Consider the following 12,853-nt stretch of genomic DNA (forward strand, 5'->3'; position numbering starts at 1 on the left):
ATAAATTCACGGTCACTCTAATCATGCCAGGAGTCATTTTGATGGTTTTCTTATAATCCAAATGGGCTGTGCTTTGTGAAAAGGGGGTTAAATGCATGTGCCAAAAGTATTGTTCCAGATTAGCCTGTGCAGTTCAGAGGCATACAGCTCAAATAATATTTATTAATACTAAGGGCTATTAAATGCAAATAGGTATGTGGGCAATAGAACACCCTCAATGTGTTTGCTTTAAAAAAAAGTTTATCGCGGTCTAATACTTGCTTGTATTATGAACGTTTTATCTGTGGCTTGTTGAAAATATCACACTTCCAAAAGTTTCACTTCCTTAATAAACTGCAGATTGTAAACTGCACAACGTTTTTGTGTGTTTCTACATTTTACAATGACTACTTTTTTGTGTGTTTCCTACATTTACAACTGAGTGTTCCGTGTGATAATGTTAAATTTAATCTAAATTAAAACTGTTTACTGATTAGGTATTTTCTGTCTTTGGAACAAGCATGACATTCATAGATCCCTTTTAAAGTGACGTACATTTTACATTGGGTATGAAAAACCTTAAAACACACAGGAGTTATGGCTTTTTTGTTTCTTGTTTAACAAATTTGCAGCAATTTGTTTTGTTAGTGATTAATGGTTCTTCTTCTGTAAATAAAAACCATTCATCATACAATTCTACTAATTTTATACTATTGTTTCCATAATGAGCATTCGTCAAAAATGATGTTTAATTGTAGGAATATTTTTTTCTCCTTTAATTGCTTTGTTATTGCAAATAATCCTTAAGGAAACTGAAGCTGTAATTGTGAACATGCTGTTGAAAGGTTCTATATGTGGGTGTAAATTGAAACATCATGTTTGTCTTCCGCATGTTTTTGTCTGTTTCTTGGCCATGAAATACTGAAAAATGTACTAAGTTTTATAAAATGGTAGAAATAAAGAATTATCTAATATTCTTCCTTTTACCTACTTACATTGTTGAATTTGAATGAAACAAAGCCAAGTCCTAATCTTTGGTGTAATTAATGCGTAAAAAAACAACGGAAAGACAAAACACAGACACACTTTCAATCAGTGTATCAAGCTGCGTTCTGAGAAAACTGGGCTAAATGCATGTGGGTAAAGTGTGCCCCATGATTAGCACAACAGATTAGCCTGTTAACCCTTTGCATGCTGGGATATTTGTCGTCTGCTAAAATGTTGTCTGCTGAATTTCTAAAATTAGTATTTTCTTCAATTTTTTTCAAAGAATACTATCAGAATAGCAAACAGTTTGGATCCTGATGAGACGCCACGTTTTGTGGCGTCTCATCAGGATCCAAACTGTTTGCAAAGGCCTTCAAAATTCGGTTCCCGCACTGAAAGGGTTAAGTCCACACAGGTCATCGGGAACAACACTTTCCGCCTGCCCTTGACTTTCGGTTGGCACTTTCCTTAAAAGTGAAATGTGTCGTCTCTGATTAACCTGTGCGAACTGCATAACATGGCACAAATATGACATTATTGCTTGGACCTTGTTTTGGAACAATATATTGTCCCTTTCAGGAATCTTAGATCCATCAATACAGGAGTATTCTCCCTTTCAGGTACCTTAGATCCATCAATACATGCGTATTTTCCCTTTCATGAACCGTAGATCCATCAATACATGAGTATTCTCCCTTTCAGGAACCTTAGATCCATCAATACATGAGTCTGCAGGGCGACCAAAGCGTGACATTAACACGATTCTTCAGATCTTGAACGATTTGTTGGTCGCGTCGCCCCAGTTCCGAGATACGTCCAGAACTTGCTCCTTACAAAAGCCGTACAGTTCCACACAAGAGACACATTGCCTAGGTTAGTACAATTCACTTGATTTTGATTTATGAACAGTTAGCCATGTTTCTCCCCTTAGCAACAAAGATACTTAACCCTTTCCCACTTAGAAGCAAAGTGAAAATGGCTATGTGCAAACAGCAGTCTGTTCAGGTTTTATGCTGTTTGCTGCTAATCTGTAAATAAGGTTTGGAGTTGAAGCCTTTAAAACCTGAATTATTAGTTCGCACAGGCTAATAGGGGATGAAATTTCTGCTTTAACGATTTTTTTTGTTTTAAGGTCCCTTCTAAATAAAAATCCATTGTAAATCTCTGATAAGCCTATTTAGAAGGCACAGGCTAATCTGGGATGACTCATAATGCATATGCATTAAGCCTTGTTTTCCCAGCATGTGGCTCTACAAATGAACCTGTCCTTGTCAGGGATCAGTGTTGACTTTTTGCAATATCAGATAATAAGCGTAATATTATCAAGAAGACAAAAAGTTTTCTCATTATAATGAAACTTTAAGGTATTGCATAATGATTGCATAAGGTTGTGCAAGAGGGCTCTTTGTCCTCAGCGGCCAATTGTAAAAATCTGGATAACTCTTATCCAACGGATAACTTTTGGTTATCTTATCATAAAATTGAAGATAACCAAAAGTTATCCGCTGGATAAGATTTATCCAGATTTATACAATTGACCGCTGGTCTCTTTATTATGTCTACAAGATAGTCATTTTAATTGTTGAATTTTTTTGAAGAGCTTATTTTAAACAGATGTTAACATATGTAACACTGGATTAACAATACTTCAAAAGCAAATTCAAGTTGGCCTGTATCACTTCATTTAAATTCAAACAAAATGCCACTGAACTTTTAAACAAAGTGGATGATGCTGAATTTAGTTGTGGTGACAGAACATCACATTTTTATTGGCAAACTTGTGACATGTTATTGAAGTTGGCGCACTTTTAAAGATCAGCCTAAGTAAACTGCCTCTTAAACTATTTGACAAAAGATACAAAATTAATTTCTATTAGGTCACAATGTTAACCTGCTTGTCGTGCAACTTTCACAATTTCAGACTCTTAAATGGTAGCTAGGATTTATGGTCTTGCACTGAAGTGAAATGCTTTGTTTCACTTTGTGTACACTATTTACTTGGGTTACAAAGAAAAACAAAATAGTTCCCTTATGCCCTTTAAGATTTTTCTACATCCTTAACCTTTGCACTCTAAGGAGCAAAGTGTCAATTGCTATATGCAACCGGCATAAAACCAGAACAGCCTGCCAGCAACTCGCACTCTGTTCAGGTTTCATGCAGTTTGCTGCTTATCTTATGGTTGAAATTGAAGGCTTTTAAACTTTATTCTAGTTACAAATGTCTACATTTTGCTTTGATTTTATAGCAACTACAAATGCATCAAAGTACGTATTTGAGTGGTAAAGTGTTTACAACTTGTGAATACTGTTTGTTTTACATCTTTTAGGTAACTATGAGAATTCTAGCATAGGAGTAGCAACAAATGAAAACCTTCAAGGCAAAGTGCAAACATTGAAAAAGTTGATGCAAGAACGCAAGCTGCGTAGACAGGAGAAGAGAGGCTTGCGTTCCCCATACCAGTGGCCAAACAAATTACAGCACGTCTACCAGAGAATGCGATCCTCTGGGCCTTTGAACTACGAGGCTTCCACTCTTCCACGTGACATCGAGGTCACTGCGGGCAATAAGGAGTCACACAGCGATGCAAGCCCAGCCTTCGCTGCTTCCACGCAGACCGCAATAGAACACGAGAGTGTTCTTGTCTGAGACCATGCATGCTGTAATTGCGCAGCAAGTTGGCTCACGTTTGGTTGTGTCTAACCCTTTAGACACATTGTTTTGTTTCACGGCCTGTGGTCGATCATCCACCATGGCCGTTGTGTATTTTCTGTGGAGGGTCTGAGAGGGACACTTTTTGCTGAAGTGATGGTTTTGTGTCACGGACTTGAGATTTTGACAGTTGTTCAGCCATGTTCCATTTGTGTTTGTACTAGTGTTGTATCATTAACGTATAAACTGCACGATATATACCACCATGTGTGACATACATTTCGTATGACTCAATACTGCTAGTGTTACAAAGATTTCAGTAGCAAATGCATTGGTACATTATATTTTGAACAAAGAGGATATGGCATGAATAATTTAAACATGTTGAGTGGCATTTATTGCTTAAACGTTAACAGCATGAGGCGATTAATAAATTCACAACGCTGAAATTTGAATTAAAGCAGTTGATGTTTTATAATTAGGCAGAGCTGTTAGAAATGTTTAAATTGTGGGGATGTGTTTGTATATATGTACAAAAATTGCTTTCTTAGATGTGACAATATTGCATGATTTATATAATTATACAGCTATTATTCTATAGGTGTGGTCCTTCAAATGCAAAGACTTTGTCAGCCCTGAATCCATTTCACCATATTTTACCATATTTAATTACAAACATGCTTTTTTTCTCCAAATTTATTTACTATCAGTTTAAATATTGAATTCATTAGACTTGCATCTTTATTATACAAGTAAGAACGACGATTTAATGGGACAATTTTTTTCTTGAGTTAAAATTACACAATGAATATTCATTTGATATGTTGCACACACATTGATGTTAACTTAAGCAGACTTCTAAGTATATATATTGTCAAATGCGGTTAATTTTTCTCAAATTTCTTTGCTAATAAGATGAACAGAATTTTAATTAACCAGAACAAATGCGAATGAATGTCAAACCAGAACTTATGTGCGTGACTGTCATCTATGTGAAGCAAAACCTAACTAAAATGAATTTCATAGACGAAAGAAAATACATTAATATCACATAACAAGACTTGTAGTAACACGCTTCACACTTTCACCATTTATTTTTTAATATGTTAGATAAATTTGAATGGCGACTGACATTCCCAAGTTCATTTTAAATCTGTCATCGACCTTACATTGCTTTTGACAGTTGTAACATGAATTTTGTTTTATTGCCCTTAAATGTCGCTTACTTTTTGTTATTTTAATGATGAATGTTGTGCAAGGACAGCTCTCTGCTACTTTCATTGTTTCATCGGTCTGATATTTGATATTGGCTTTGCGTTTATTTTCCACAAGTGGGTTTTTAATGAAATGTCATTAGTATGAATTCCATTACTCCCCCTTTGTCGGGAAAAATATTGCTGACAAACAATCTGCTGCATCCTGCGCAACAACATGTTAACCCTTTGCATGCTGGGAAATTTGTCGTCTGCTTAAATGTCGTCTGCTGAATTTATAAAATTCGCATTTTCTTCGATTTTTTTCAAAGAATACTATCATAATAGCAAACAGTTTTGATCCAGATGAGACGCCACAGAACGTGGCGTCTCATCTGGATCCAAACTGTTTGCAAAGGCCTTTAAAATTTGGTTCCTGCACTGAAAGGGTTAACTTTTCTACTAGGAATTTCTATATCTCTGTTGATTCTTTGCTGAACAACATGTGTTCACTAGTTTAAAGCTGATATTTTAAAAAGCATGGTGTAGGTGTGTGTACGTAATAGTTGTCCTTGAAGGAAATATGATAAGATTAACAATAAACAGGAACTGCTTCTGATTGGTTTCTTTTATTGCATTGAACTCGAAAAAGTTATAAATAAGTGTATGCAATTATTTATACATGCAAAATTACAAAAAACAAATGAGGTTCTAAACTTAGGTCGCCATTTATGTACATGTACATTTTTGGATTTTTCAGTTTGTTTCGATTTCATAACTGCCCTATTATTTGTACATATATAAGTAAATGTATTTATATTGGCATGCCGTAGAGGCCAGTTTGTATTTGTTAGCAAGAGGGATTGACAATATTTTGTATATTTTCTTATATCCTGCAATACATTACATTTGATTATTTAATTTATTTATTCTGGAATAAAAATGGCAAGAATCTGTTGATATAATGCTGCATATCATTTCAAATATCAGTAAGCAAAAAGGGGAATTATTAATATTTAATAGTTTCTGACATAATAGATACAACATTTCTAAGCAAAAAGCTTTTTTTTCAAATGTGTCGCATTTTGAAAAAACTGGGCATAATGCATGTGCGTAAAGTGTCGTCCCAGATTAGCCTGTGGAGTCTGCACAGGCTAATCAGGGACGACACTTTCCACTTTTATGGTATTTTTCGTTTAAAGGAAGTCCCTTCTTAACAAAAATCTTGTTTAGGCGGAAAGTGTCGTCCCTGATTAGCCTGTGTGGACTGCACAGGCTGATCTGGGACGACACTTTACGCACACGCATTATGCACAGTTTTCTCAAAATGCGACAAAAATAATGAATGATAGTTTGTCATATTTTTTTTACTGGTCTGTCTGAAACGCAATTTTGTATTTTTGATAAATGCAAATTTAACATGATATGTCGTAATTACTGTTTACTTACTTTTGTTTGAAATCATTACTGTTGCTGTGCAAAAATGTAGATTATAGAATGTAGCTAGAGAAGGCTAATATGGACAGTTATGCTGTTTGTGTCTGTGAAAATCAATTTATTCGCAAGGCTTGAATTCACATTAATTTTTTCCAGTCAAATGTTTTTTTGTTTTTTTTTGGGGGGGGGGGGGTCAAAAATTGTTATACCTATGTTAAAGTTATTTCATTTAAAACAAAATCTACCTAGTCTCTTTTATCAAAAGGCATCATGAAAATTTAAACAATTATGTTTTGCAACCAAAGCAGTTAATTAATCTTCATTTTTCAAAGAAATAATTGTTCAAGCCTCAAACAGAACAACTGTTTGTTAAACATGCCCAGAGAATGTGGCCATATATTATTTGACTTGGGTACTTAGCCTTCTATATTTGATGTTTGTGTTCCATTTCAAAACTTGTTGAATGACACAAATAAATGTGTTACTGAACATCACTTGTTTATTGTCGTTTGCTGAAATTAAAATATTGGTAATAAGATGTAGCGGCTATGTCTTATTAATAGAAGGTCTGGATTTGAACTAACACCAAGAGCTAGCTACCCAGTAAATCCGCTAGCTAGTTTAGGCTTTTGATGCATCTATAAATAAAATAATGAATCATGAAAATAACGTCAAATTTTCGTACTGACTCACAAACCTTTATTCTTAAAACGAACCAAAAAATGTATACTGATGCATGACTTATTAGCCGCTTTGGTGACATATCGATTTACCATTTCCCACTCCGAAGCAAAGTGAAAATGACCATGTGCAAACAGCATAAAACCAGAACAGCCTGCTAGTAACTTGCAGCCTGTTCAGGTTGTATGCTGTTTGCTGCTCATCAATATCCAAGGGTTGGAAATGAAGTCTCTAAAATTTGAATCCAGTAAGAAAGGTCTTTAATTAAATGTAACTTTCTCAGAGACTACATATGCGTCAAAATACATATCTCAGTGGTAAAGGGTTATGCATGCACATGAGCCACTTCATCGTAAAACTGGGCTTACCAGTTATAATGTATAGTAGTAAAGTGTCGTCCCAGATTAGCATGTGCAGTCTGCAATGGCTAATCAGGTATGGTACTTTCTGCCTGTACATGAATTTAGTTTAAAAGAGACTTCCTTAGAACAAAAAATACCATACAAGCAGAAAGTGTTGTCCAAGATAAGTCTGCATTCTACAACAATTTATATATAAGCATTAAGCCCTTTTTTCCCGGAACAACAAGAGCTGTGTTCCTAAAACACAATGCCCCCTACTGCGCCTCTTTGAAGCCATATATTTGACCTTGAAGGATGACCTTGACCTTTCACCACTCAAAATGTGCAGCTCCACGAGATACACATGCATGCCAAATATCAAGTTGATATCTTCAATATTGCAAAAGATATGACCAAGGTTTAAGTTTTGGGACAGACACTCACATACAATGACACACACATACAATGACAGACAGACAGGCCAAAACCAATGTACCCCCCATCATTCGATCCAGGGGCATACAAAAGTACACAACAAATTGGCAGTCTTTACAACAGCGAATCATTTCATTTGTGATAATGAGAAAGATATTGCAGTTACACACAATCAAGAATAACATAAAAACATGCCATTTAACATGTAACAGCATAATAAACATGTCAGAATTGTCATGTAAAAGAAAAAATGAAGTCATTTCACCCTACACATAGTTGAAACACGTGTAGCATGCAATTTGTGCAATTTTAGGATTCATTGAGAAGAGGAAGAGTATTTTTTTTTTTTAAGTGAAAAGAATTTAAATGGCTTCAATGGTTTAAATGTCTTGTGACCCTTGTGAATGACCAGTTTGACACCAGGGGTATGATTTGAATAAAATTGGTAGAGGAACACAATGCAATTATACATGCCATATACCAAACCTCACAGCCTTACTGTTTCAGATATTTATTCATGTTTTTAGCTCACCTGAGCACAATGTGAGCTTTTGTGATAGCTTTTTGTCTGTCGTGCGTTGTGCAGCGTCAACATTTGACCTGTTAACACTATAGAGTAGAAGCCACATTAATTGTCCAATCTTTATGAAACCCAATGATATCTTAAACGTGTTTGAAAAACGCTTCCAGTTGGTTGAAAAAACATGGCCTCCAGGGGGCGGGGCATTTTTCCTAACATGGCTATATATGGCTATAGTAAAACCTTGTTATCACTCTTGAAGCCACATTTATTGTCCAATCATCATGAAACTTTCAGAAGATTTGTCCTAATGATATCTTGGACGACTTAGAAAATGATTTCAGTTGATTGAAAAACATGGCCCTGAGGGGGCGGGGCAGTTTTCCTTATCTGGCTATAGCAAAACCTTGTTAACACTCTAGAGGCCACATTTATTGTCAGATCATAATGAAACTTGGTCAGAAGATTTGTCCCAATGATATCTTGGATGAGTTTGAAAATGGTTCCAGTTGGTTGAAAAACATTGCCACCAGGGGGCGGGGCATTTTTCCTTATATGGCTATAGTAAAACCTTGTTAACACTCTTGTCCTAGTCTTGCTATATATATTGCTATAGTAAAACTTTGTTAACACTCTTGACACATTTATTGTCCTTTTTTCATGAAACATGGTCAGAAGATTTGTCCCAATGATTTCTTGGAAGAGTTCAAAAATGGATTTGTTTGGTTGGAAAACATTGCCACCAGGGGCAGGACATTTTTCCTTATATGACTATAGTTTAAACTTGTTAACATTTATTATATAAGTCACATTTATTGTCCAATCTTCATGAAACTTGGTAAAAAAATATTGTTCTAATGATATCTTGAATAAGTTAGAAAATGGTTCCGGTCTGTTGAAAAACATGGCCGCAATGGTGCAGGGCATTTTTCCTTATATGACTATATATTACTATTTCACTATAGTAAAACTTTGTTAACACACTAGAGGCCATATATGTTGTCTTATCTTAATGAAAGTTGATCAGACGATTTGTCACAATGATACTTTGGATGAGTTCGAAAATGGTTCCGGTTGGTTGAATATCATGGCCACTAGGGTTCAGGGCATTTTTCCTTATATGGCTATAGTAAAAACTTCTAATAAACACGCTAATTGTCACATTTATTGTTCAATCTTCATAATACTTGTTCAGAACATTTGTTTTCATGATATCTTGGATCAGTTTGAAAATAGTTCCGGTCTTTTGAAAAACATGGCCACCAGGGGTTGGGGAATGTATCCAATATGGCTTTAGTAAAACCTTGTTAACACTCTAAAAGTTACATTTATTGTTCATTCTTCATTAAACTTGGTCAGAGCATTTTTTCTTATGATATCTTGAGCCGCACAGAGCTGGACAGTTCTTTTGTATCTCAGGTGAGCAAATTTGGGCCCTTCAGGCCCTCTTGATTACTATATACATACCAGGAAAACAAGGAACTCTCAGGACAGGGCAAATTTTAGACCCCAGGTGTATTATTTGCACAAACATTGTAGAGGACCACCATGCAATGTTTCACACCAATATTAACTTCCTGACTTCAGGTTTCATAAAAGTGACAGCAAAATGTAATGCACTTTCACCAGACAGAAATATAACACCACACCACTTCCATTTAGGGTAAAAAATTTAATCATGTGAGCTAAAAGACAAAGTAACTGCAAAATATAATGCCCACACAGGAATATAAACACCAAACCACGTGACCACTATTTATGGTAAAGTTAAAAAAAAGGGAATAGTTTTATTACTTGCTGAAAAGTTTGAGAAGAAAAATACTAATAACTCTGTTAAGACCTTTGTAGTGACCTTTCCAGATAGCATAATGAGATCTGTAGATCCTAGACAGGAAACTGTATTAGAAGCAAAGGAAACGGCTTGAAATACAATGTATCATCAAATATCATCGTTCAAATGTTAATTTTTTTTATCCTCACTGAAATTACTGCGTTGACATTTTCTTCGACTGGGCGATACCTGAATCAGTATCAATTATTTATACACGCAACATCTTTAAAATGCCAAGCTTTGAATGGTAGATCAGGAATGAGAATGATTAAACATCTTTATAGGGTTTATTTTAAGAACCAAACAAAGGGAAAACCAATGAATTGAGAAATATTGCGGTACATGATATTCAAAGTGTTGTTGAAATATCTTAGGTCATTACATTTTTTTAGATAACTTCAGATAAAAAATATTAAAACAAACAAGTAAAAGGCTAATAGCAATTATAAATTACTTATGTATTAAAAATAATTGTATTATCACATTATTCATAAATGGTAATGAGCGAAACCAAATATATTTGGTGGTTTGATAGAATCTCAATTTAAATTCATGATTGATATGCTGCATAGAAATATAATTTCTGTTGCAAACAGTCTCAAGTTGTCAAATGTTCATAAGTTAACAGCAAAATAGCATAGGTGCTGCCTTTTTAACCCTTTCCCACTCAGAAGCAAAGTGAAATGGCCTATGCGCAAAATAGCATCAAATCAGAACAGACTGCGAGTAGTACCTCACAGTCTATTCAGGTTTATTACTGTCTGTGCTCATCATATCTAAGGGTTAGCAATAAAACCTTTAAAACTTGAAAGGTCTTAATTAAATAAGTTAAGTTTCTAAGGGACTACAAATGCGTGAAAATGCGTATCTAATTGGGTAAAAGGTTAAACGAAATAAACATCCAAATTTTGCTGAAAAAATGCTGGGTGTGAGTGTGTTTATTATCTAGGTATAACCATTAAAATACTTAGAAGTTTTATTGATCTTTTTGTATAAAATATACATTTTTATGCAAGGAACTAATGTTGATATTAAGCAAGAATGTGCCAGTAGCAATGGGATGATGTAATTACAAATATTTTCGTGACATTAAAATGTACAAAATTGCTGAACATCATTGGTGAAAAATTCAATATTGCATATTTGACCTCAAATCATACAGTGAAACACATTACCTTTCATTAAAATGTTCACTGAACAAATAAGTAAAAAGTAACTTTTATGTCTGGAGTTCTATACAGAAAAGGTTACAAAACAGCTATTGTTTTCCAACTGTTTCGAATCATGTCAGCCATTGACTCAGTTATATGGTGAATAGAAGATTGAGCTTTACTTTTAACATACATTATTCTCTTATATTCAAAAAGGACACTTTTGTTCTAATTTTCCAAATAATAATAGATCTAGTTACAAAGAAAACAAAATGTTCAAATTATGTTTGATGAAACATCTCATGATACAAATTATGATTAAAAATGTTTAATAACAAAAAAAATGGCTCTATTCAGAAACATAAATCTCAAGTGTATTCATCCACCAAAATAAAATATAGTTGTGGGAATTCATGTTGAAGCCTACAAAGGTGAAACCTGTCAAACAGTTTTGTCAGTTTTGACAGTGTACTCAGTTCAAAGCCTCATAAAAAGCGTTGACTGTGTACAAAGGACCAACAATTCACCAAGTCATCCAATTACTAAAAAAAACACTATGAATTAAAGCTTGTCTATTTAGTTTGCTGATTTTAAGGATGTTAAAAAACACAGTTGCCACAAACCTATGGGCCTCCCTCTGTGAATACTGAGAAAATGCATTAACATAAAAAGTAATCCCAGATTAGCCTGAGCAGTCTGCACAGGCTAATCAGGGACAAAACTATCCATTTTATGGTATTATTCAGTCAAGTTAAGGTGGATAGTGTCTTCCCTGATTAGCCTGTGCGGACTGCACAGGCAGATCTGGGTTGACACTTTACACACTTTCATTGAGCCTTATTTTCCCACAGTGATACCCATAGAAGCAATACAGCACAGTCCTTAGAGGTTGCCATCAACTATACATACATATAAGGTTAAAAGCCACTATAGTTCTAAGTCATCAAAGGTTGACAGCAACTATACTCCACTTGAGGCTTCCTGATTTTGCTCATTTTCTCCAGATGCTGTTTGGAGTTCTTACTGAAATGCTCTTAGTCACAGTAAGGGGAAATCTTTCCACAGAGGTACAGTTATTAGTCCATCCCTCCATCTGCACCACCCCCTCATCCCCGTCACAACGGCTTTTATAAATGGCAAAAATAAACCCCGTCATAAATGCGTCATAACCCGCCCTGGGACTCCGTTCCATGCGTTCCCTTGCTTTCTTCTGTCAATTTCTTCATTATTTCTTCAGCAGATACCTTTCTTCTTAATGCAGCATCAGGATTGTCACCTTTGTCATCAATCACATCATCCATAACTTCATCTGAATTCTCAACACCATTTCCACAGTTTTCAATAGAGTAATTATTTAGAGATGTGTTTCACTGTCCATTGACGTATTACACTCATCGCCGGTATTAACTTGAGTTCTTTTCTCTGTTTTCTTTCGACGCTTTCGTTTGCGACTCTTGCGGGTTTCCCCAAAGACATCCATGTCAATGATAAGATCGATATTGTGAGACTTGGGACACAAAATTGGTCTTCTCACACCATCCATGTCCTGAAAAACATGTTTTGTGAACGTTTGATACAAGAAACCATTATTTCATTAGATGCAGATTGAATCTGTTTATTTACTAGCTTTATTCTTTTAATGAGTTAA

At 35.0% G+C, this 12,853-nt stretch overlaps 2 protein-coding genes and 1 long non-coding RNA gene across 6 annotated transcripts in view; 1 reads left to right on the forward strand and 2 right to left on the reverse strand.

The window, feature by feature from the left end:
- The window catches only part of LOC127862426 (midnolin-like), a 46,723-nt gene extending 39,988 nt beyond the window's left edge, over nt 1-6,735 (forward strand). For all 4 annotated transcript variants that reach the window (XM_052401543.1, XM_052401546.1, XM_052401544.1 and 1 more), the window contains 2 exons: nt 1,669-1,839; nt 3,294-6,735. In XM_052401543.1, coding sequence (XP_052257503.1) covers nt 1,669-1,839; nt 3,294-3,613 — 491 coding nt within the window. In that variant the 3' untranslated portion in view covers nt 3,614-6,735. The remainder of the gene's footprint in view (nt 1-1,668; nt 1,840-3,293) is intronic.
- LOC127862434 (uncharacterized) overlaps nt 1-12,853 on the reverse strand; it is a 112,316-nt gene that overhangs the window by 90,080 nt on the left and 9,383 nt on the right. The gene's annotated exons all lie outside the window — the stretch shown is intronic.
- The window catches only part of LOC127862419 (uncharacterized), a 99,610-nt gene that overhangs the window by 83,634 nt on the left and 3,123 nt on the right, over nt 1-12,853 (reverse strand). The window lies entirely within an intron of this gene.

This window comes from Dreissena polymorpha, chromosome 16, assembly GCF_020536995.1.
Source record: "Dreissena polymorpha isolate Duluth1 chromosome 16, UMN_Dpol_1.0, whole genome shotgun sequence".
In the NCBI taxonomy this organism is placed as follows: Eukaryota; Metazoa; Mollusca; class Bivalvia; order Myida; family Dreissenidae; genus Dreissena; species Dreissena polymorpha.